The sequence below is a fragment of the Chrysoperla carnea genome, chromosome 2, assembly GCF_905475395.1.
Source record: "Chrysoperla carnea chromosome 2, inChrCarn1.1, whole genome shotgun sequence".
Classification (NCBI taxonomy): domain Eukaryota; kingdom Metazoa; phylum Arthropoda; class Insecta; order Neuroptera; family Chrysopidae; genus Chrysoperla; species Chrysoperla carnea.
The window spans coordinates 54395472-54423447 of NC_058338.1; the positions used below are offsets into that span (position 1 = coordinate 54395472).

General features: G+C 28.4%; 1 protein-coding gene across 2 annotated transcripts in view; it reads left to right on the top strand.

Moving 5' to 3' along the window:
* The window catches only part of LOC123291979 (neurexin-1), a 357550-nt gene that overhangs the window by 54457 nt on the left and 275117 nt on the right, over window positions 1-27976 (top strand). For both annotated transcript variants that reach the window (XM_044872472.1, XM_044872471.1), the window contains exon 2: window positions 20973-21147. In XM_044872472.1, coding sequence (XP_044728407.1) covers window positions 20973-21147 — 175 coding nt within the window. The remainder of the gene's footprint in view (window positions 1-20972; window positions 21148-27976) is intronic.

A 27976-nucleotide genomic window follows, 5' to 3' on the forward strand; every position in this document is an offset into this window, starting at 1 on the left:
ATAAAAAATCCTTTCTTTTTCGAAGAGTACCTAAGATTTACGTCCACAAATCTTTGATCGAAAAATTAAACAAAAAAAAATCATTCAAAAAATTCGAAAATATCTCTGTTTGTATGGAAATTTACATTATCACATACAATTTTTTTTAATGATCGATATCCAGTATGCTCGGAAATATAAAATAAGCATAAAACGATAATATAATGTAGTTAAAATTATTGTTTTTCTTGCAGTCGGTGTCAGCCAAGCTAATGTAGCAAACTGTTCTGTCAGAGTTGTTTGCTTGGCACCGACAACAAAAATATCAATAATTTTAACTACATTATATTATCGTTATTTTTTACTTTTTAGTGCACATTAATTTGTTTTCAAAATGTTTTTCTTTTTGTTAAAAGTTTTTTTTATATTAATTTCAAAAATTTGTTTTGAAGTTAAAACTATATTATCCTGAGCAAATGTTTCTGTAGTTTTTACGAAAAATAATTCCAAATTCAACAAAATTTTATCTCTTGGCATTGGCGAAGAGTTGGACACACTGTATGTATATGGTTTATTGTCATAAATAGATTTACTATACAACAAAATATGTTCGAACGATGTTGTAATTTTCGTAAATTACACTGTAATTTAATTTATTGAAAAGTAATTTTCTTATAAATATATATTTTATACTTATATATATATCTTGATGGAAGAACTCTACAGGCGTTTGTTTTTTGTTATAATTTCATAAAAGTATAATTTAAGTGAAAAATGTGTCTACTTACATGAAGAAAGGAAGAAAATGATTTTTTTTCGATTTGGTTTTAATGTTAGAAGTTAAATAAGAAAGATGAGAAATCGAATAATAAAGTTTTTAAATTTACAATATTAAACTAAGATATAAAAATTGATTGCAATTTTAAAACTGTTTTATAGCATAGTGGATAACTGTTAAATTAATTTGACATAAAATTTGGATTATTTACAACGTTCCTTAAATAGATCATAGTCTACGATCCGGCTAAGATTCTCTTCCGATAGCCCGTCAGCTATTAATGTTAATCAATTATTTTATAATTGTGTCCTTTTGCATGTTAATTAAATTGCACAAGTACGAATCACTATAAACCTCAGTATAAAAGGCAGCGTTTTTCATTACTCCTACAAAATTCTGGCAAAGATTTGATTCCTAAATTGTCAATATTGTAATAAACCTATTCAATATCATTTTCGTCAATTAAAAGATGGGGTATATTTTTCTAGCTGTTTTATTTTACGATTCATAAAACAATAATTCTTGTAAAAAAATTACTTTTTCGTTCGACAAATTGCATAATTATTGTTTAAACACGACAAATAACTAACAGTAATGTACGTTACATCCTTCACTTTCACTTATCTCTCCTTTTGTCCACTATTTAATGGGATTTAACTTTTCGAGCCAAATCCTAATTTTGAAAATAAAACACAGCTCATTTTATTTGCTGATAATGCAGCAATCTATAAGTGAAAGAATTTTTAATATCGGTTAAATAATGAACTAAAAAATTATGGTTTCTATATATTTTCATGCAAAATTTCCTCTCTAAGGGATGAATTTCGAAAACCAAGTACTATATGACACCTACAGCATAAAATCATTATCCTTTCGAAATTTTTAGACTGGGTATTAATATTTCAGGCGGCACATTTCCTTTTATACGTAATTATAATTATTCTATCTTCACCCAATTTCCCCCCCATTGAAAGGCTTATGGTTTTAAATAGAAAATCTAAGCTGTGTTTGAGAACCTCCGATGATTGCCTCTTTTATGTATTCATTGATGCTATTTTTCTATTATTTTTTAAGCACTTACTTAAAATTCACGACCATCCATCTATCGTAGATTAGAGTGCTGTTAGAGCTCAGTTTTAGCAACTATGGTGGCCATTTCTCACTTAATTTGACATGCAGTATTATGAGTGAACTATTTTGAGATTCACCAAATGTGGCCCTTCGGTGCAAATGTGACAAAATATACCACAAATTCAAAGATAACTGTTTCTAGAAAAGAAAAAATACATTTTGGACATTTCTCAAGACTGTCTAAGATATACATCTTCAGTCAATTTAAGCAATCCTGAAATTATGGTTTTATGACTTGACTACAACATTTTTTCAATAGTTTGGAATATTAATACTCTGGCAAAGGCTACCGTTTAACACAAAAATTCAACCATTTTTTATGGATTATTGGCGTATCTTTGCTTGCAGTTTTGCAGGCAATAGCTTCAACCTTCAACTATCAAAACTGAGCATATTTTAATAAATTTTTTATATTTTCCCAATGATTTAGATCTGTGATACGCTTTTCTAGTTAAAATCCCTTCGATGGACCTCCTATAAACTCAATATGACCATTATCAATATATTATTATTTCAAGACGATTACCAACAACTTGTAATGTATATGTTTCGTTTCCGCTCTAATTTCACTGACATGAAAACGATATTCTATAAATTTAAATTGTTAGTTTCGTAGTCAAATTAAATTTTTCCACAACATGGCTAGCTAGTAAAGTATTGGAAATATATTACTTGCTATACATCTTATATAAATCGAAAACTTTACAATATTGTTGTTATTTTTGGTTAAAATGTTGTTTTATGTCTGACTAAAACAACAGAAACATTTTCAAACACAAAAACATATTGTAAATGAACTGTACATTACGTGGTTTTATACCAAATGGAACTTTTGTTAAGAATTAGATAACTTTATTTGTACAGGGCTTTCAAGTATTTTTATTAAGGTGTTGAAAGACGTTTGTCTTGCTTAGGCAAAGGTCACTTTCATTATTTTACAACGAAAATCTTTAATTTAAAATCTATAAATCTTATATATAACTAGCGACCCGCCCAGTTTTACACGGGTGCTTTGCTGATACTAAAATGGAAAAACAATGATACCAGGTAGAGAAATTTTGGAAAGTGAATAAATTATCTGATATAGCTGTGTGTATGTTATACATTATTGCATTAAAAAAAATTGCTGAATTGATTAATAATTATTAATGCCTTCAAATGTGATGCTCATTTGAAAAAGCAGCACTTTTGAAAAAAGTCGTAAAGTTGTTACACTCGCCAAAAGGAAGTTACAAGTTTCAAGAATGTATTAATCATTTAACAACGGTCTATAAGGCATGTCGTTTAAAAGCTATACAATTTTCAGAAAACTTACTTTTGTCGCCCTATTAGCACATTTGGTTAAGGCGTAACCAGTTCCGTCCGCGGTATGCTTAGGGTAGCGGATTCGATTCCCGCCGTCGAAAGAAAATTAATTGAAAGGTATATACATGAAGGAGGTGCACTCAGCCTCTGAAATTGAGGAGCTGATAAATGAAATTATCAGCGAAAAGGTGGTAAAACACATATATGGTATCAGAATGGGCTCTATAGCCTAAGTGTGCCCTTCGTGGACAGTCAATATAACCTAACCTACTTTTGTCCAATATCAAGCGAGCTAATCAAAAAGAACAACACACGATGAATCGGTATTTTTCATACACTTAAGGAAAGCTTATTAGTTAAATAAGTTTTTCCTGAAATAGTGTATGATAAAATTTTAAGCAATTTAAAAAAAAGTGGCCTGCAAAAAAATTGTTGTAGTTCGTATGTTTTTGTGTCATACATTGCGATAACTTGAGATGTGTATTGTATTTTAGAGAAATTCATAACATTAGCAATTAGAGAACAGTAAATTGTTGCCCAAAATTTCATTGTCTTTGTACAACGAGCCATTAATAGTAAAAAAAATGTAAAAAAGTAAAAAATGAAATATGTAGTAATAAGCGCCAGCTCGAACACCGAACATTTTCTTTCTCCGATGTATATGTTAACAATGTTGCAGTAGTTGCTTCAATAGTTCTATCGAATTATCAAACGCCCTATATAAATTTATACTACAAGTACACAAACAGTCAAAGACCAATTTCTATAACAAAAGCATAAACAATTGCACTTAAGGATATTGTAAGATGCATTTATGCAACATTGGCCATATTTTCGAAGATTGAGATTTTAAATTTAAAACATGAAGCAAAGATAGAAGCAATATATTTTATGATCATAAAGTTTAAAAAGCAAATTTATTTTTTATTAAGAAATATTAATATGATATATTTTAAACATAATATTTTTTTTCTCTGAAAACCACAAAAATTTGCACGTTTTGCCTTAGCCTTTAGAAAACTACAAAAAGCAATGAAACAAGAAATTTTCGGATAAAATATCAAATTTATAGTAAGATTTTATAGACCTTTGAATAATTTTATCTAAAAGAGTAATTAATTTTGTTTTAAGTTTTAGTTTCGTTGTGAAATTGATTTTAACTTTTTTTCATGTTTTCTTTTGTTAATTTATATGTATTTTTATATATATATAAATATTTGTATGAAACATTCCTTAATATAAGTGGTAAATAAACGATTACCCAGAAAATATGTCAATTTAATTGATAAAAATACTTATTAAATGCTTATCGTCAAATAAGTTTAACTAAATTAATAAAATTAGACCAAAATTTTTTTAAGCATTCTCAACTTTCCTATGACTATCGAAGGAGTTCACATGCGTCAAAGAATATGTTAATATTATGCGTCAAAATATATCTACGTTAATATACAGGTTGATTTCTTTAATTTTTTTTTCGGTTACAAAGAGGAACAAAGTTATTATATGATTTACAGGTTATATTTTAAATAAGTATACAAAAGTAATTTCAAAATAAAAAATTAAAATGTATTCAATTGTTTTTGAATTTTGTTTTCTTTATTTATTTTTTAAAAATGATTTTATGGTAAAATCATGTACCACAGAAGTTTTTGTGGTGAAATTTTTTCCATAGGTTTTTTAAAGCGTCAATAAAATATACGAAATTATTTCTTGTCTGTTTCACATAAAAACTTTTATACTCTTCAATACTACAATCAATAAATATTTTGGATCATTACTTTCTTCGAGAACTTTTAGGGATTTAAAGGACCTCGAACAAATTAGATGTAATCTGCATTTCGGTCAAACTTTGGCAAATGATAGTTTAAGTCACTCTTAAGAACATTTCCATGGTCACAAGCCATAAAAATGACAGGATTTCATGTTATAGCTAAATTAAAGTTGGAAAATGTACTTATTTGTATAATGTATGTCTGTGTGTATAGGCAAATACATATACAGATATGTATAACAACATGCATACGTGTGTTTTTGAATGTACGGGTGTTGTTTTTTAATTCTTGTTTTTTTGAAGAATTGTTACGAAATTGAAAGAAAGAACAGTGTTAAATGTTCAGTGGATCAATAATATGAAAAGTTCGACTGAAATGCAGATTAAATATAATTTGTGCGAGGTCCTTTATCAAAGTATTTGCCTTGAACAAGCGGGTCAAATGTAAGGCTACATTAAAAAAAATTGTGTACTTTTTGTGTGAAAAATAGAAATTAATTTTAATCTGTATTGTTCGTAGCTCACGTATGAAAATCATTTCGTTTGAAAGTATATGCAGGCCAATCCAAACATACCAACCAATCAATAATGGCTCAAAATAACATTGAATTTTCAAGTAGAAAATACAACGTCTATATTATTACGTGTATATAGAGGTTCAAAGGAAGCGAGTAATCGGAAACTTTTTGTTTGACAATAATTTACCAAACATTCTGTATGCAACATGTAAATGTTAATAACATATTCAAGTCAATAATCATATTCATAAATCATAAGCATTTTGATGAGTTAAAATATCATTTGGAATCAAATATTTAAATTATATATAGATAGCTATATATATCTTCACTTGAATTAACTTCAAGATGTAATATTCTCAATATGATTCCTGTTTTACATTTTAACTATATTTAAATAATCTATGACAATACACATTATCATGACACATGAAAGCAAACTGAAAAGGCATTGTCAATGACTTCACAATAGCATTGATTTGTAAATCTGTAGAGTTGTTTTATTTTATTCATTCTTGAATAAAATGGAAAGAAAAATGTGATCAAACATGCTTTATCGTATACCGAATATCATCATTTATTTCGGCTAAATCTTAATTAAAGCACAAAATATCGTAAATTTCCGTTATCGCGCATAACTCCAACATCAATAAGCCGTAGAAAACTGGAATTTTAGATTTAGGACTAGTGCATTCACTAAGAGTTATAGAAAATTCTCAATTTTCAGATTTAAATATAAGTATGTTGTATTGAGAAATGAATACGGCTATAATATTTTTAAGTTTAAAAAAATGAGTAAAATGATTATTAAAAATCGCTGAATATGCTTCAATCGTGTTTCTTCAAATAAAAATTTTAAATAAATTTACTTATTCTACATTTTAATGTCCACACTTTTGATTAGGATATCAAGTTCACAATATGCATGAAATGAAGATGTATTAAAAATTTACCTTCTGATAAAGGGCATTTAGGAGAAGGTATATACACAATTTAAAGATGATCCTAAAAAAGTGATTATTTGAGAACGTCCTTGTAGAAGAAAAAAACTATTTTTTAAGTAACGAACTAATTTAAATTTTAAGTAACAAAAAGTAAGGTTATACCTACATGGGACCTTAATGAAAAATAAAAACCGTTATACCTGAAAAGTAATATCGAAAAGTATACTTGAAACTTTTACCAATATTTTAAATTTTAACAGAATTTCACAAAATTTTCCAATTTTCAATTTTCATACTTTATCCCTATGAACGAACATTAAAAAACAGATTGGTAAACGTAAATCCTTAACTCTCCCTTGAACAAATCTAATAAATATAAATTGTAATGATTTTGACTACATATAATAAGTGCAACGAAAGCTTATGTAAATACTGTTTTCATGGGTTGATTCAATCGAATTTTATTTTTTTGAAAATAACACATAAATAGATGAAAAGTAAACACTTTTATGAGCTTAAATAAGCTGGATTGGTTTCCAAGATGAAATGAAATATTTTTATGAGCTATAATTATATTATGATTAATTTAGATGACAGACAATATGTGCATTTTGTCTCGAATTTACCAATGGCGAAGCATTACCGAATATAACAATATATTTACATACTCATTAAAATTATTGAAATAGTTTTGGCTACTAAAAATTAAAATGATACAAATGTGTACCTACTGAACCAAATTTACCATTTGGTTCAGTAGGTTTACCATTAGTAGGTTTGTTTGATGGCTCCGCACCAAAAAAATTTATTTCCATTAGATGGTTGGAGCGCATATAAATCATATATTACGTTATATTACAACTTATCATGTACAATGTATTTTTAATAGAATTGTTATTTGTTATTAAAATTACATTATTATTACAACTTACTATGTACTATGTATTTTTAATAGTATTGAGGTATTATTTATTATTAATCAGGTATTATAGCTATTTATTAGAGCTATATGCGAGCGCAGTAAGCTCCACGGCCGATGGCTCCAGCCAGGCCGAAGTGGGATGGGTTTAGCAGTTATGGGTATATCAGGATGGGTTTAGCGGGCAGACTTAGCAAAGTATAGGTATTAATGAACTGGAGCTATGTTTCCACAGGACAACGTCTGTCAGGTCCGCTAGTATTATGCTAGAATATAAACGATATAAAATATTAAACGACAATTTCCGTCATACGGTTTTGATATTTTAATTTTGTTAGTAAAATATATGATCGCTTAATATAAACATACATATTTACGTACTAAATATAACTATACCGCAATAGTTCTTCTTCTAAAGATATATAACTCATAGCTAAAATAAATTTCAACTTCATGACAGAATAAAGTTTATTATTGTTCATAAACTTTCAAACATATACCACACACCGAATAATATTACCGACTTTAAAACTTAAAACTTCACTTGTGTTCTTACACTGGCTTACTAAAACTTTAACGGAAAGTCTAATCTTATTGTGTTTTCATATTTAGAGAAATGATATTTCCTTTTAATATATATACGAAACAAATAAATACATTTCAATTATTTAAGGTGGTTTGTGTAATCGAGCGTAATAAAGATAAATTAATGATGGATATCGATTGAATCAGTTCTGCTTGTAAGATCATTTTTGATTGGCGTGAAATCATTCCTTCATCGGCGTGAAACTTTATAATTTTTTTAAGAACCCTCTTAGACATTCATTGGTGGAAAAAGAAATTTATAAAGAAAATCGGTTTTCCATGTAAGAATGGTTTAAGTTACAATTGAATTTCAAACACTACGAACGATTATACTATTTACTCTACCGATTTGAAATTTTGGATATTATAGGTATTCATATTCTACCTGCACTGGGTGTTTTTTCGAAAATCCTGTTTATTTGCTCAATTTTCATTGTTCACACCCAGGTTCTTTTTCGTTATATCATTGTACCTGGATGTGAACAATAAAAGTAGGGAAAATTAACAGGATTTTCGAAAAATAAATGTACCCAGGGCAGGTAGAGTCATTAAAAATACCAGTAGAAGAGAGCGCATTCAAATACAATTAGTGGGGGTAATTCTAGTTATATTCAGATGTGTACTATGGTACATTATGATGTCGTGCCATGATACGCACATCCTGTACCATGGTTCACAAGTATTTATACGATAGTTGTTTGTTTTTTAAATGCCTACAAAGTACATAAACAGAGAGAATTCCCATTGCGGTATTTTAATGCACGGATTTACGGAACGTAAATTTTGATTCTACGTGTAAATCTTAATATCCTCTATAATATGATATAATGAATCAAATCGTTTATTGTCCAATATTGCTGTGCAACTTTTGTATAAGACATTTTTCAAAATAACCTCAAATCTTTCGAGAAAATGGCGGAAAATCGACTCTTTCATTTTAATCGAGTTTTTAATTTTGTTCTATAGAATAGGAATTTTCCCGAGAATAGTATTTTTCAAATTTTTTTTAAAAATTTTAATTATTCAATCATTATAAATAACTAAAACATTTTTTTTCTTTATATATGTAAAAAACAATTTTATATTTATAAATGAATTATTCTACTTAATAATTATGTAGGTATTTAGTTTTAAAAGTCGTTTTTCAGTTTTTTCCAATTTTTAGCCACTTGAAAACTGAAATGAAATGAAATAAAACTGTTAATATACTATTCAAAGGTAGACATTTTTAGAATTAAAATGAGTATAAATAATTTCCCTTTATATCTAAAATAACACCAATAAAGTTTCCCGCGGAAGATTGGGGTATTTTAAACTGGGGTATTAAAAACATGTACTTTTTTAAACTGAAAAAATCATGCTTATTTGACACAATAAAAGGTATATATTCACAAAACATCATGTGAATAAAATTATTATTATTACGTGAGAAAAAAATTAAAAATTCGATTAAAATAAAAAAGTCGATTTTTCAACATTTTTCGAAAATTTGAGGTTATTTTGAAAAATATCTTGTACAAAAGTTGTACAGCTTCTTATTATCAAAAACTTTTGTGCGGAGCACTTTCCCCTCGGAGATCAAGCTTTGACGCAAATCGCATAAAACTGCTTTCAAACCCTAACAAGCACCCCCATTACCCTTACCCAGCAAGATCTCGTGTCCAATTTAATTTTCTTTGTTTGGATAGAGCCCTTACTTCATTTTCCATAGGGTCCTTGCCTGCTATTAATTTTCTGATTTTTGCCATAATTAATTTGTGTTGATATCGGTCTATTACACAAACCGTGCTTTACGTAGGAACCACTAGCTTAAATTTGAGCGTAGATTTTAATTATCCTAGTTAGTGGGTGAACTACATAGGTTGTGTATTGTATATTAGATCGTTGTATTTTCTATTCCAATTAATTGTTTGTTGAATATTATTGCTATGATATGATCATACAATTTACTGAATTGTTTAGCGTGATGTTATTATTGTTATGTACAGAAATTCAAATCAATTGTAATATACGTTATAGTATGTGTACATTCTTGAATACAGTAATGGAAAAAAGTTAGGCTACGTTCAAATTACTTTCAAACGGTTCAAAATACATTGTATTAAGTTTTTTGAGTTCAAGCAGACCGTAATACAGGTGTTAAAGAATTTAATGTTGGGGCTATCATATATTTTTTGAAACAAAACGAGAGGATGAAGGTTGAATCCTTTGAAAGAAGTTTTCGAGACGAATACAATAGATTTTTTTAAAATTCTTTTTCTCCAGAGTGGGCTTAGGGTACCTAAATGAATAATGTGGAAATAATCAGCTAAGAAGTCCTCTTTCTTATTATGACTCCCGTTTTTTCTTGGAAATTAATTTTTTTTGTTCTTAATGTAACAAGAAAAACCGATTACTTTGAAACCATCATAGCCCTGCGAAAAGAATCTTTTCAGAATATGTTGTATTAAATAATAAACTTTAAACTTAGCTTCCTTAAACTAAGTGGGCTGAGTTAGTGGTATTGGCGTAAAAAGAATCGTGTAAATGTAATTTGAGGGTTGCTGAACTTTTTCTCACCACTGTATACTCTTATTTTAATAGCTATTTATATAATCATTTTAAACCATTATAAACTATATGGATATAATATCTAAAATTCCATTAAACATTATTGGTAACCAGAAGAAGTCCCTTTAATGAGATCTTTCTTTTCAAGTCAGATACAGATACATATTTCAAGCAAAAATTTATCGTCTTAAGTCAAATCTCAAAGTGCAATTTCAAAAGTGCCTTGACTTAAACCTTGCAAAAATGAATAGCAAAATTTTTAAAGTAATTTTTAAATTTTTTTATTTGAAGCATCTTTTACATTATACAACTTTTGTTCTATCTCTTACGGTTTACTAGATGTTTCCTACGGACCCAGGGCTCAATTGACCTATGTACATTTACGAACTCAAACTCACTTTTTACGTTCTAAACACGCTTTAAAATTTTCGGCTCGATATCTCGCTTCTTGTTTTGAGCTATCGTACTAACAGACAGACGGACAGGTAGGGACTAATAGACTAATTTAGTGATTTTTTGAACATCTATACCAAAATTTTTCTCTACGTTACAAGCTTGGAATTAAATTTTAATATACCTCGATAAATTTCACATATATAGGGATAAACACATGGTTAAGGACTTTTACTAATTTGCAAAATTTAAGATCGTATCACAACAAATTAGAAAAAAAATTACTATGTGAAAAAATTAGAAGTGGTACGATTTAAAAGACGGTACGATATAGCCAACTCTTCTTTAATAGTTACTGAGTTAAATTAGAAATCTATTTATAATTTATCAATGAACACAGAGTTGTGCGTAATTAAAAAGTAGGAATATCGATGATTTTTTTCACATTTCTTGACAAAATATGAAAATAGCGCAAAATAGAGAAAAAAAATGAAATTAATATAAAAATGGGCCAAGAAGAGATCAGACATAGTATTTGACGTCATGATACTATGTTTTCTATAAGAACTCTATGCTATATTCTGTTTTAGAAAGAGATATAAAAAAATTTTTGGTGTATTTTATCTTGCTTGTTTTTATAGTTATTTGAAAAATAATTGTTCTCTGCTGTTTGTTTCATGAATGAGCTTTTATTAAAACAAAAAATATCGATATTCCCTATTGGCCGGCTTTCTCAGAACCATACACATTCTGGATTGTCATTACTGCACTTAACTATTTTGTCACTAACTTAAACACACTTCAAATTTTCTATTCTTCTTTTACCTTACCTACTTCAAACAAAAAAGGACGAGGTTATCAATTCTAATGTATTTTATATAGGTGTGTTACATCAGAACTTTCAACTGGATGATCCGATTTTGATGATTCTTTATTTAATTGAAAGCTAGTGCTTCCCGTGTGGTCCTATTTTAACACACCGAGACAATGGGATCTATGAGAAAATCATAAAAGTCTTAAATTTGCATTAAGTATGCACGACAAGAGGACAAAAAACAACATATATTTTCTATGTAAAAGTTACGGAATGAAAACCAACCACCATTCTGTAAAAGCTTTAATTACGAAAAACTGGTTAAGTTCAAAATCCCCATATTGTTTGAGATAATTAAAATGTATTATGTAATCCGTATGTATATATTATATTCATAGTATACGGTATCATTATTATTATACGGATATTAAATTCATCTTAAGTAGATTGGAATCGTTTTAAGGTATTAAACCATTCAAATTTACAAACGAAAGGGAAGAACAAATTGTAGAATGAACTTTTTTTTAATATTTTATATAAATAATCTTTTTACTATGGTATTTGTAGGGACTAATTTTTATTTTGTTAATTGTGAGAGTATTTTCAAAAATTAACATACGCATAAAAGTTTTTCTTTCATTTTAACAATTTTTTAAATGTTAATTAAAAGCCAGTATTATAGATGAGAAGTTCGTTGAAAAAAGAACAGTACAATGGATGAAAGTCGAAAAAAATTATGAAAAATTTATGAAAATATAATGCAATAGTTGGTTTAATTTTTTCCATGGAATGACGTGCCCGCCAATCAAAAATTAAGTCACCTTTAAGTTAGTATCTTAAACGAAAAAAATTACAATATTTTGATTCATTTCGCTATATTTTCGAATTGCAGAAATTTTTTCCTATTTAATGGTATAATCTGGTTTTGTTGTTATTGCATTTTGTTTTTGTAAAAATAAGTAGACATAAAAAATGTTTATTATTCAATCACCAAATATATCTGATATATATTCTCGCATTTATATTGAACGCAAGTATACATGCATATTGTTCTGGAAGGCCGATATTAAGGTAGTACGAGCGCCAAGGCAATTTTACACTTCAGGTTGAGATTATTTATAGGTTTTTTTCAACTTTGATGATGAATTTTGTTACAAATTCATGAATGAAGACGAAAAATACGAATACAATTTTTCGATATCTGCCTTGGCTTTCCAAATTTTGAAAGTTAAATAATTAACAAAAATTTTGAAAATTACTCCAGGTATCAACAAATTTTATACTTACTATTCTTATATTGTCAAACTAATAACATAATTCACCATCAAAATTGAAAAAAAAAAATGTTTTATTTGTGTCCCCACTAACATGTTCATACATCTTTAATTAGTCTGACCCAACGGGTTTTTTTTCAATTATTTATTAAGGTTTTAACTTTACTTTAAATAATTTTTTTTCCACCGGCTAGTTTTGGTGAAACCTATGAACACATCACTTTATCCGTTTTCTCATAAGACCAATGTTAAATATGCGTACTTTTGAAGTCATTTATTTATTTTAATAGTCAGACAGTCCCCGCCTAAAATTTTAGAATTGATTTAGACTTAATCCAAATTCATATAAATAAATCAAGCCTTTTATCCAAAATTACCCTGGCGCTCGCACATCATTAAATTTGATTTGATACAGCGAAGCAAAGTAATCTGCAGAAATCATTTCTTATATATCAGAAAATGTTCAAAACTATTCATAGACACAGAATATTCTTATTATAATTTTTCTACATTATCAACTAAAGTTCAAAAGAAATCTATTTAAAAAAAAATCAAGTTTCAGCTACATGACGTTCATTTTCATCATAATATAAAGTACAAAGAACTCTGCCTATCTTGTCTGGTTGGTTATACATTTCTATAAAAATTTTGAATCCCTTACCCGAAAATATCTTTTTATCCATCAAAAATAATAGCCCTTTGGCTATCTCCAAAAAATAATCAAAATGTTTCATGGTACTCTTTTACATCTGACGTATTCTCCTATAATATTTCGTAAAACGAACGTAAGTATTACAGAATACTTCAGAAGCTTATTTTAATTAAAAATTTTTATTTTCTTATGTTATTAATTTCTCTGATGTGGGAAGGTTAAAAACAAAGCAATACCAAATAAGGTAAAAGAGTGTAGATATACCATGATATTTACAAAAAAAAAATAATTTTATAAACCATATAAAATATTCTGAAACAGTTTTCTCAATTAATAAATAACACAAAATATTTTATTCGCCTCGTTGTATAAAATAAGAAAAAACAAATTGATCAAGTATGAATACATGCCAGTTTGTCCGTCGTTTTGTAAACCGTTTCCAAAAAAGGAGCGTTCTTGTTTTTTTTTTGTGGTTTTTTCTATTGCTCACAACGCAAGTCCCTTAAATGAATGTTTACAACTGTATGATATCCAGCAACCAGCATTCTTCTTTAAATCGTGTCTAGCTTCATATGCGAATGGACTGTATTTTTCATGGGCAACATTTTTCTACCCCGATAACGCGATATAATGAAAGGGCTTAATTAGCACATTTCAAAAATATATATATACTAGCGGATCCAACAGACGTTGCCCTATGGAAACGTAGCTCCAACTCATTAATACCTGTACTATGCTTAGCCTGTCCGCTAAGCCCATCCCGCTAAACCCATCCTGCTAAACCCATCCCACAAATCCCCATCTCATTCAGCTAAACCCGAATTTTACTCCTAACACTTGGACAATCAATGGCCTGACCTTCGGATCTGGCCTAGCTCGAGCCCTCAGCAATGGAGCTCGTTGGGCTCGCATATAGCTCTTATAAATACCTTTTCACAATACCTGAATAATAATAAATAATATCTAAATACTACATGATAAAATATGTAGTACATAGTAAGTTGTAATATAATGTAATATATGATTCATAAGCGCTCCCAATATTTCTTGAAATTTTATTTTTTTGATTCGGAACCCTCAAAAACAATTGTAGTGAACCGAATGGTAAATCTAAACCATCATCGGATTCACTTGAACCAACACAAAAAATTTCATCAAAATCGGTCTGCCCTTTTAAGAGGAGTTACAGCTACACACTTGAAATATATATAAAAGATTGTGCTACTTACCGCGAAATTATAACCCCAAAATATATTAAATAAAATAAAAGCAAATTTATTCTTAATTTAATTTACAAAATAATGACTTTGACGTGTGTTTCGCTCGTTATTATAAACCAGCAAAACTATTCAGCTTCCTTATAAATGAAAATAACTCTTAAGTTAATTAATTGTAGAGAGCTTTACTTTGTGGAACTCCATAATTAGGATAAGAAATAAAATTTCCACTTTTATTATTTTTTCTTAAGTATTTACATTTTTGCTACAGACTCCTGTCTAAAATAATAACAAACTTTCAAGTGAATATGATCGTAGTTAAGAAAAATGTTCTCGTTTTTTTTTTTTCAATATAATTTTTCCATTAAGATTCACAAACCACCACCTTGAGCTAGCTATGAGCTGTGTGAGCCAGCTACCTATGCTTATAGAATGTATATGAAAGCGTGTACACATATTGAATTTTAATATTATGAACAAACACGTTCACAAGGTTGTTCGTTCATGCAACACAACAACTTTTATTGAGACATTATATAAAATAAAATACTGCAATATTGATTATTATGTATAGGATGATAGCGGGTATGTGTATGAAAATATGGAAATGTTTTACCTTGGTTGTCATTGTAATAGTAGTTTGTACAACAGTATGGAAAGTGCGATCTTATTTAGCGAATTAAATACGTATAGTGTTTCATAGAGCAGGTTCTAGATATGAGTTGAGTGTGCAAAAAGTGTGGACGACAATTTGTTGATTGATTCTTAATCAGAAAAGCTTCTAGATATTCCGGATGTTGCCAGAAACCTAATTGGTCCAATTTTTGTATATTCTTCCCCCTCTACAGAAACAAGCTTGAATCAAATAAAGCGACCTGAGGTTTTTTGGATAGTTTTTCATCAAAAAGACTTCACCGTTTTTGAGTTAATAACAGTTTAATGTTTGGGAAAACTCCAGAAAGGTTGTTTTCCAAGCTAAAAACTAATGAAAGTAATTTAAATTTTTGAGCTTTTCAAAATCTGAAAATCATCCATGAACATCTTTTATAAAGTAGCGAGGAGTAATGACTGATTGTTTGATTCTAAAGCTTCAATTTTTAATTGTTAAAAAGTTATTACTTGCAGCGATATTGTCCACAACAATCTGTAATTACTATTCAGAACTTAATAAAAGATGTTCAAAGGTGATTTTATGATTTTGAAAAGCTCAAAAATTTAATTTTTTTTTTCAATAATTTTCAGCTCTAAAAATAACCTTTCTGGATTTTTTCCATACATTAAACTGTTAATAACTGAAATATGATGAACGTAGGAAAAAATCACAAGGAGCTTTTCTGACGCAAAATTACCCAAAAAACCTCAGGTAGCTTTTGCACAAAGAACTTATCTAGCGCCTGCTCTATCATAAGCATTCCGGAAAACTTACAGGAGGATATAGTTTTAACACAGTTATAGTTATTCAAAAACATAAAAGGTCGTGATCACATTTGCCAAATTACTATTCATTTTCGAGATACAGGATCATAATGTTTAAAGATTGTTATTGTAATCTTTATTGAATATTGAAAAATAAAAATTCTTTAACCGTATGTGTGTATATCCAGTATCTCGAAAACAAAAAATTGTAGTACCAACATTTTTTAAACAATCTCTATATCATCTGCTTTCCCAATAGGCCTTTTCATCATGTCATAAGCGCAAGTGCAGAGTTTATTTATTCGTACTGACAGCAATAAGTAGGACTAAGATAGAATATATTTGTTATTCATTTTATCACATTGGTTATAAATCATTTAGTACGAAACAAATGTGAATCGTGATTTTAAAATGAAAAGCCCTATTGATTAACTGTTCTATTGACCATTCGTTATAGAAGCTCATTTTATCATGGCGTGTAAACAGATGTGTGACAAATGAAACTATAATTTTTTCATTATATTTTATCGGACAAAACAAACCGTGTATTATCAGATAAAACCATAACCATATCAAAATTATGATTAATAATAATTCAATGGCGTAGAATATGCGGTTTTTACTGAAAGCAAGAGTCGTATTTATTTATAATTGTTTTCATTAGTAGGTAGCAGTTTTTACGAATAGAAGGGCAAATAAGGGCAAAGTTTAAATAATAATACATAGAAACGAAATTTTTTTCACATAAAGTGAAATGACAAAAGTGAAATGAAATATTTAGGAGCAGATAATTTCATTTGCATATAATGTATCTTTAAAATAATAAATGAATCTAGCCGGGACATTTCCAATCTTCTTAATACCATTTGACTTGAACTCGCCGGAGCTATATCTAAACTATGCACAGCGGATGTGTGGGGGCCTTACGGTATATTATACCATGTATATATGAGATATATATAGGTATACTAAGTTTTTATATCATGTTTATTTGAAATATATCAATGTATATTAAGTTTAGTCCCAAATTTGTAACGGTTAAAAATATTGTCCATTTTCCATTTCCGTTGGTCCGTCTGTCCGCCTGTCAGTCTGTAAACACGATAACTCAAAAACGAAAAGAGATATCGAACTAGCGTGCTCAGGACGTAAAAAATGAGGTCGATTTCGTAAATGAACAACATAGGCCACGGTCTTGAGTCCGTAGGACCCATCTTGTAAACCGTTAGAGATAGAAAAAAGTTTACTAGTAAAAAATTTAAACTTTTGTTTGAACCTTTTTTTCGAAAAAATCATTGTTTATCCTTGATAACGCAAATAAGCTAAAAAACATTATACGTTGCACATTTATGTATGTGTTTGTTTGTTTATCTTTCTTTACTTTCATGACATAAAAAAACAAACGAATGCGTAATCAACTCTGTCTTTACATGGTATTTCAATAATTAACTCAGTCAATTGTTTGTTTTCACTTGCTTTAATACAATATGAGAGAGGCATTAAAATTAATGTTGCAACTCGAGTAGTTTTGTATTTTATGTATTTTTATAAAAATTTTATGATTTTTATGTAAACAAAAATGTTTTATATGTATTATATACTTATTTTTTTATAGAGTTTATAACTACAGTTTACATAAACAGAGTGCACAATTGAGTGCAAATACATGTATACCTACTATTCCACAATATTTATACAGAATGTGTTCATAATTTGTATTAAAAAGACTACAGGTGGCCGTTAACAACACTAAATGACTTTCGATCATAGAATTAATGTTACCTTTCTAATTTCTAAGTTACAGAATGAACCAGCCGGATCCATATGTCACTAATTGTAACATTTTGAATCCTGATCAATTAAGATATAGAGAAAATGAGAACTACAAATTCAATTTTTTCCATCATATTTTTACGAAAGTTACTGAAGGGTGAAAAGTATAAAGCTGCTTTTTTTTTTTTATTTGCCTAAAGCTTTTGTTCATTTGAATCATAATTGAATGCGGTCTAAAATTTATGCATATGGTATTCGGGGTCAATAAGTCATTGAGTCATATTTATCTGGTAGATTCCAGTTTGTTGAATTAAACATAAAAGAGAATATTTTCAAGTCACAGTGGAGGGAAATGAGGGCTGGAGTACCACAATAATCGATTCTGTTTCTCTTATTTATTATAGTGATTTTTCAAACGCATTTACTAAATTATTTTCTAAAATTATTAAAAAGTTATATTTTTTGCCCATGATAATTTTTTTTTTGTGTTCGTAGGAGAAAATACTTTTACGTATCAACAGATTAGATGTTGCGCCTGGTATGTCGGGCTCGAAAATATCCATTCCGAAAAAAAACCTCCTCTGAAATCATTACCCGCTCGCAAGTGCGGGGGAAAATGTGGTTTCGGCAATGCCCATCTTTTAGGGTTTAGGGATCCATTTTTAACGAGTAACTGCATTCATTTCTGTGTTGTGCCTGGCTGGTTTCAGTCTGTGTTGGTCAAGCCAGGACTTGATGGTGTCTTTGGTCGATTGGATCAAAATTTCAGCTTCTTCGACGCTGCCTGGCAGTACGAATGATGATACTATTATCATTATGCCTTACAAAGACGCAGATGAACTTTGGGAGGCTATAAACAATGTAATGAAATTAATAGATCATACGATAATGATTTGCTATTAAAACGAATCGAAACAGTCATAATGTTATTTCTTTGCGGCATTACAAACCCCGACATAAAATCAATTTGTATGTAAATAAATCAACTTTTTTGTGCATTGAAATAGACACAGGAATTATTTGGAAAAATCATATTTATACCTTATGAGTTAAATTAGGCAGAGTTTGTTTTCAATTAAGAGCTTTACGTTCAAGAGTTGATTTTAAGACATTACTATCAGTTTATTACTAACGGTAATTTGCATCTGTGAATGCCTCAGAAATTTCCTTAATACAAAAAAGAGCCATTATAATTATTTTCGATCGGAAATAATTGATATTTGTACAAATTTAAAATTTTATTCTAATTTAATGTCTTTAAAATATTTTAAATAAAACGATATTTGAAATCAATCCTCTGTGTGGATGTTATATTTTTTAAGTTTTTTATTTTTTTATTTTGCATTCAATGGCTTGAATCGTGGAAATTTTTATACACTGGTAACGAACATGATATTCATAACTAAAAATATTGAGACTTTTCTTGTAGATCTTTTATCGTAAATAAAAGACGATTACGAATAAGTAATTTTATTATTTATTTATTTTAAATTTAATGACGTTTACTGTGGAAATTTGTAGTCAAAAGACCGGTAGTTAAAAGTTATATTTATTGACAGAATATTAATTAAAAATATTATAATTTTTTGTTTTTAAACTTCAATAATTTTCAAAAAAAGAAAAGTAATTAAAGGATGAAAAATAAAATGTTTTAGCTCATTATAAATGGTTACGTTATGCTGCGTCGCGTGAATATTGTTTTTCATGATAGATCCTGTACGTCAAACATGTTTTATCAAGTACGTTAAAGTACAGTTTTTACAAATATTTATACTCCACTACATAGAACATAAATTTTTCCAGTTAAATTTTCACTCAACAGTTGGGACTTGTCCGAATATGTTGTATCGTATATTCATAAAACATTCATACATATTTTATACTAAAATTTTACATCATGTCGATTTCCGCCTCCTTTCTAAAGTTACATTTTAAAATTTTGCAGATATATATTGTAGAATATTTCGTTGATCTTAAATAGATGATATTTAAGTAAATATCTAGAACAAAAACATCTTTGGTATTGGATAAATCTATCACAAATTTTCTGTTACATACGAGGGACTTCACCCACAGCAAACGCAAACAAAGTGAGTGTTTTTACCAGTCGAGTGCGTAATAGACACTATTCTTTGTTAAAGAGAATTGAAAAAAATACACTCGAACCAGGATTCGAACCCGGACTTCTTGGGCTCATGTCAAGCGCCCTACCAATTAGGCTATTTGAGTTCTAGACACGAATGCAATTTTTTCAACTCATTGAATATTTTTTACTTTGTTTATCCACTTATTTATTATTATTACTTTTTTTTTTTTTACTTTTAATTATGCATACGATATTTATTTACATTATGGTCTCTTCGATTATAATTGATGTTTTTAATATGATGCATACAGTATAAACTTAATATTGACAAGTATTTTGTCTAGTAATCTTAATTAAAGAGAATTGAAAAAGAAAACTGTCTGATATTAATTACTAGAGAAGAAAATAAAAATAGTCGAGAAACACACTTTTTTAATTGTATTAATTGATGAGCATGAAAACCTATTTTCAAGTTATTTGGATGAGTAAATAATTTATTTTTCATACAAACTTTAACCACTTTAAGAGATTCAATTCAGAAGACCTTAATTTTATATTTAGAGGCTAAATACCGCATTTCATTCACTACAAATTAAAAATGTTAGAACTACATACAAACTTTCATCCCTTATTTCAACCTTTTAGGGGATGCATTTCGTAAAATTCTTTTTTAAATAATACCTGGTTTTTTTCAATTATAAACTTTTACCCAAGAATAATTTTATTATGAAAATATTTAATTCATTCAAAAATGCATAAATTTAGTAAAATTTTTGATGCATAAAATTACTCAAAAAGTGTAAATTATAATAATAATATTTTAAAGTGGAAATTATAATAATAAAATTTATCTCTCGTTTACAGGGTAGTACAACCGTTGAAGGTCATCAATCTACAGTTAGTATGCGTGTCAATGGTGGACCGGATGCATGCGAGGCACATGATCCATGTTTACATGGTGGAATTTGTATATCAACCGATAGTGGTCCAATATGTGAATGTAGGAATGTCGAATATGAGGGTACATTCTGTGAAAAAGGTATGTGCACAGCATATTTAAATATTTGGTTTATTAAATACTTTATATTATTTTACTGAGTATTTTACGTATTCAAAATTACAGTTGTTAAACCGTGAGTCCATAATTAAGCGGAAATTTCCATGATTCGTTTTGCCTGCTGCTATTTAGAGGATTAGTAAAAAAAAAAGTTTGTTATTGAACTAAAAGAAGTCGAGTTTTCCGATTTTCATGTATTTTGATAACTTTTTTCTGCTATGTATTCTTAAAGAAAGCTATTGGAAACAGAATACATGTAAGAAATATGATCATAATCTTACAACTATCAAATTGGTGAAAAATTGGTTATGTCCATCATAATTGCACCCTATTTTTGAAATATTTTGACAAACTTCTTGCAATTGTATTGCTTTTTAACCTCCGAACCAAAAAAAGGGTGTTATATGATTGACCGCTATGTGTGTTTCCAAATTTGGTAAATTTTACTTGTTTGTATTGTATTATTAATTATAAGTGGATATACGAAAATTATTTAACAATTTTCTTATATATTTTATTTCCTTTAATACATTTTTAAAATGCTAATAGTTAATAAATTTTGATTATTTTCCTGTGATTCTTTCTCTAAAAAAGTTGGTCTAGAAACCGATCATGCCAAGCAAACTACAACAGGAAATTGTTGCTTCTTTTGGGGTCCTAAATATATATTTTCCGCTTGGCTATTTAATCCGGGGTCAATCTGTAGTAGGTATAAAAAAAATTGGATATAAATACAAAGTAGGTATATTAAAAATATACATCAAGTCCTGTTTAAAATTCTAAGCAGCTTATAAGTCATATTTTAATAATACACATAAAACCAGATATATTATATATATGTATATTTTCAATTTTTAACTAATGTTATGTACTCGTTAAATATAAAAAATTGAGTTACATAAAAATCTTTTTTTTCATTACATTTGTAAAATTATTGTGCAAACAATCAGTTATAAATTATCGTTTCCTGAATTTGAAGATAAATTTATTTGCCATTTTTCGTATCGGCATTTCTATTATACCTCAACTATTTCACAACACCGCTATTTAGTATCGTTAATAGTATTTCACCGAGGCTACGAGACAACCCCGAGGAACCGAGGCGTGGCGAGGCGAATTTCAAAATTTTATTCCTAAAGGTGAGGCGAGGTATATTGTTCGAAAAACTTAGGCTAGGCGGGACGAATTGTCATAAAAATTCCCTCGACCCCCTTGCCCTAAATTTTCTTATTCTAGGAAAAATACTTATTTTTTAAAAATTATTTAGAAAAAGGTAAATAAATTATAAATGATATAAAAATCTCCAGAAAATTTTTTAATTACTTTTTGTTTTATAATTTCATAATCAAATATAATAAATATAATTTAATTATTATAATGTTATCATATTATAATATAATAATATAATTAATAATATTTACAGAAATAGAAATAAGAATTGTTGTTTATTCACCAAATCTCAATATCTTATTCAAAAGATAATTCCATTCCAGTATTGAGATTTTATAATAACAAGTGAAAACAAACAATTGAGTTAATTGTTGAAATACCATGTATAGACAGTGTTGATGAAGCAATCGTTTGTTTTTTGACGTCACGTCAATAAAAAAAGATATCCACTTTTAAATAGCTACACACACACTGATATTCCCATATTAATGCATACTATAAAATTTGCACCTAATAAGCGCCCTCGTAGGTAAACAGTGAAGTTTACAAAAAAATTTTTCAAACAAAATTTGTTTATTTTTTTATAAAAAATATTTTTTACATTTAAACTTTTGTTCTATCTCTAACGGTTTACAAGATGGGTTCTACGGACCCAAGACCCAATTGACCCATATTGCTCATTTACGAACTTGACCTCAGTTTTTAGGTCCTGAGTACGCTATAAAAATTTCATCTTGATATCTCTTTTCGTTTTTGAGTTATCGTGTCCACAGACGGACGGACGGACGGACGGACAACCGGAAATGGACTAATTAGGTGATTCTATGAACACCTATACCAAAATTTTTTTCGTAGCATGAATATTTTTAGGCGTTACAAACTTTGGACTAAACTTATATACATGGTATAAAAAGAGACAGAAAGAGAGAATTTGATCTAGATACCACAGTCGTATACACGACTGTGCTTGATACTGCAATTTTTTTTAACTTTTTTTTTTTTTTAATTTAGTGTTTTCATTCCAATAGTCTTAAAAATTTTCAAAATAAGCAACTTATATTCCGTGTTTTTAAAGACATTTATTTTCTAAGTTTCTTTTTGCCATATTATGTTTACTCATGTAAATAAGTCAAAGAAGGTGAAATTTTACCTGGGCCGAGGCTTGTTGACTACCCTCGCTTTTTAGGCGAGTCTAGTCAACATTCTTCGGCCTAGGTCGAAGCCAATGCAAGGGTAGTGAACATTTTATCTCGGTCGAGGCGGAGGCGAGGAGATGGCTATTCTAAAAAAAGCTGAACGAGGATGATACCGAAACCTCGCCTTGTACCTCGTGAAGTAATCGTTAGTAAATCTGCCCATGTTCTTGGTATCATTTTGGCTATGAAATCAAAACTGGTGTATTAAGTTACAATGGTCTATCAGCTACTCGAATTTATTCTGTTTGGATTGAAACTGTAAAAATTTCAGAAAAAATTTCCGTAATTCAAAGATTATTCCGAAATTTATACATATATAACGACTATCTGATGAGATTGTACCAATTAAGCGAAACATGTATACTCTTGAAGTTTCGGTAGCAAGAAACAGAAATCAAAAGCATTTTTATTCACATCGGTTCATTTTCTTTTATAGAGCTTATATCAGAATCATATTAAAAAAATTTAATAATTTGCATTACTTTTTAAAACTTTTGAAAATTTTAATCTTTTACAAAAACATGACAGTATTTTATTTATGTAAAAAATTATTTACATTTTAGAATATATATATATATATATATTATCCTCTTAAAAAATTCATCTACACTTCTAAAACAAAAAGCCTAAAAGAAGCCTTTATAGCTGTTATTTTAGTTTAGTAAAGCTCACATGTTATCATAGTAAGACTAAGGCACTAAAAATCTTTACTATTATTTTCATGAGCCATTTTCTATCCTCATAACACAATTATTGATATTTGAAAAAGGGTATCTTTTTTTTTATTTCAATTTTTCTCTAGTAACAAACACATTTTTTTACTTCAATTTTTTCCAGTGTAAATATCTTGTAAATTCTTCTTCTGCAAATATCTTCCCCGAAATAGTATTACCATTTTTGTTTTTTTTCTTTCTTTTGTTTCAAACAATACACTTTCTGCACTGTTGTCCATTTTTTCCCAACTTCTAAAGATAATATTTATATTTTTGTAATCTAAAAACAAATGTTGTGAACTTAGGCTCAGATCCTTATATAAAAAAAGAAGAAGGTCGTGTTAAAGGTGGTCCTAACATACCACAAGTAAAAAATTGGAAATTTTTTAAAAATCGGTCCTATGGTTGATATGCCACTAAAATAACAAGTGACCGAGAAGAATGTACTCGTCTAGAGGATAATCAAAAATATTTTTCTTTTGATAATTTCTCAGAAAAATTTTTTCAAAAATATTACATATCTACTTAAATTTATGGAATATATAATTCGACCTCAATTCTAAGAATCATAAGCTTTTAATATATAGAGTTATCTTCTCATTATAAAGAAACAGAAATATTTTTTTAAACAATTTACTTGAATTTATGTGAATATATAATTCGGCCTGTACTCTTTCGACCTTAATTGTAAGGATTGTATGCTTTTAATATAAAGTTTTCCCATCATTATTAAGAAAATCTTTAATTGAAAATTCATATTGTCTAAAACATTATTATTATTTAAACATTTAGTTGAAGGAATTGAACGAGTGGAGATAAATTATTATTTTATATAGTTTACAAATAGTTTGTAATATTGCCATTAACCTAGAAATAGTACTCAATATAATTACAATATTCGAGATTGTCAGGGTTGGTAAGAACTGTGTTAAAATACAGATATTATGTATTTAATTGATGGAATTGGTGGCTATTCAAATGATAAAATGGAAAAGTGTTGGAAATATGGTTTTATATAAATCTATGGCTTCTGGATAAGCTTCTCTATTAAAAAAGTACGATAAATAAATAAGATGAAACATCTTATGATTAGGCGTCTTAGAAATAGTTTATAGAAATCTCTTTCTGGCAAATTCTTCGTTCGACTCAATACATTTTAATTCCATTATATGTTTTACTAGCTTGATACACGTCCGCTTCAGTGGGCTTAAAAGTAAAAACTACCGTTTCCACATCTCTTGATCTCACTTATCCCCCTTCCATAACACTTGAAAGGATTTTTTACGCAGCTAAAAGATATGCACAGTTTTCAATTTTTTTAATTGTATCCAGAATCTTATCCTCCGCTCACTGTATTGTCCGGATGCGGTTAATACTAACACGAACAAAAAAATTCGGGACAAAAATGAATGTCACTAGTTAGCAAAAGACATTACCTGCATTATTTAGGTGCGTTGTGAACCCTATATTAGATGTCAACATTGACACACACACACTTACTACTAAATAATTGATTGAAGTAATTAAAATTAATAGTAGAAAGCACCTTTTGTTCATTCAATTATAATTGATAATAATTGTATTGATTGATGTTTGTGCTCTGATTATATATCGAATATACTTAAATATATCGGGGAGAATGTAGAACCTGTAATCCAATTTTAAAGTTATGCCTTTTAAAGGAAGTACGAGCAGGGTAAATTACACGTTGAAATGTTTTTATCAAGTATTCAACTTTGATGATGAATTTTGTAATAAGATGATTAATTTATAGTACAGTTTATATAGAAGCTAGTTAATCTTGTCCATAATGCACTAATTATAGGAGTTAATTTTTAAATGTACAAAATTCTTACAAAAATAGGCGGAGGAAGTGCCTCCATTTTAAGGAAAAGCGTTTTAGGCTATATCTCCATAACCGTGCACTGAAGAATCAAAATGGTAAAAGGTTTTATTATAGATAATTAAATTACCTACCTTTTTTGTAAAACAATTTTTTTTTGTATCACTAACCGTTTATGACTAATACGATTATGACGATTTATTTATTGACTATTTCACCCATATTTCTTCTAATATTTGTTTAAACAAGAAAATGATTTTAACTAAATTTTTAAATCTAGAAATTTCCTAAAACTTTTACTTTCAACTATTTTTCCTAAAATTAATATTTATGAAGTTATAACGCGTTTAATGTTGTAGTAACCTGGGGCAAGGTTAATTAAAAAGAAATATACGTAGTGTAATGATGTATACGGTTTTTTTCAAAATGACGGCACTTTCCCCCTCCAAATTTGTAAGGAATTTGATCATTTCTATTCAGTAGGTGTAAATAAACCTATTTTTAGAAAACAATAACTCCTGCAAATTAGCGCAAGAAAAATTCTCAATTATCTGTAGTTGAATGAAATATTGAACGCGTAATATATTAAACAATATTGATTTTAGAAAGGAAAGTTTAAAGAAAAAGTTTTAGAAAATTTATAGATTTAAAAGTTAAGTTATTAGTATTTTATTGTTTGAACAAATATTGGAAGAGATATGGGTCACTTCCACACCTTATTTTTGTAAGGATTTTGTGCATTTACATTCAATACATGATACTGAATCTATTTAAATAAAAAAATAACTCCTGTAATTTAATGCAGAAAAAAATTCTCTATAGTCTGAAGAATTAGATGAAAAGTAAGATCACAATTCTATCAGTTGTTTGTCTTCTAGTTAAGTTTGTCTTCATACAGTTGCTATCTCATAGATAGGAATATATGTCGATAAAATGCAGTGATTCAAGGAACATTGTAATCAAGGTACTACACATTACCCTATCTACGTATATGTATATGAAACCATCAGTATGCAGTTTATCGTATACGTATAGTGATGTTAATTATATCTGAGCCTTGACCAGAACTCTAACAAGATCGTCAATAGAAACCCGGCACAAAAAAAAAAACCAATTCACAAAGGAAACAAGAAAATTAACCTTCCAAATATTCAAACAAACAACCGGAAATGAATTTTATGAACACCTGTACCAAAAGTTTGCTCGTAGCAGCAATATTTTTAAGTGTTACAAACTTAGGATACCTTGATATATTTAATATATATACATGGTATAAAAATTCTTTTTCAGGTAATACAACATTATTATAAAAAAATATGACACAAGTTTAACAAACATTGGTTAAATTATATATAAAATTGTTGCCCATAGGCTTAATGAAAAATGAAATTGAAAATACCAACGTTTTTTTTTTTTTTTTTTTTTTTTTTTTTTTTTTTTTTTTTTTAATATATATATAATATGCCTTTTAAATACGCAGGATGCTTACTAAGTTCAATAGTACATTTAGACATTGTATTGAATAATTTTCAACAACTTCTGTAAAGAGTGACGCTCCACTGCAGCCACTTCAACATTCGTCAGTCGTTATACAGTAAACAACGCCAAGACTACAATCGGGCAACCGGGGGGCCACTTTTCAAAATAATAAAATATTTTTTCAAATAAAATTTTTATTTTGGCTCCCAAAATTATATGATGTCGATACAATAGATTAAATTCAAATTTAGCTCCTCTAACATTTGCTATATCAGTTACTTCAAACTTCACTTCGATGGATATACGCCAAATATTTATCTAAATCTAAGCACATAAGTAAGTTGTTTGCACAGGAACGAGTGAGATAGAAAAGAAAAACAATGTACATTCTAAGTCAAAATAACTGCAAA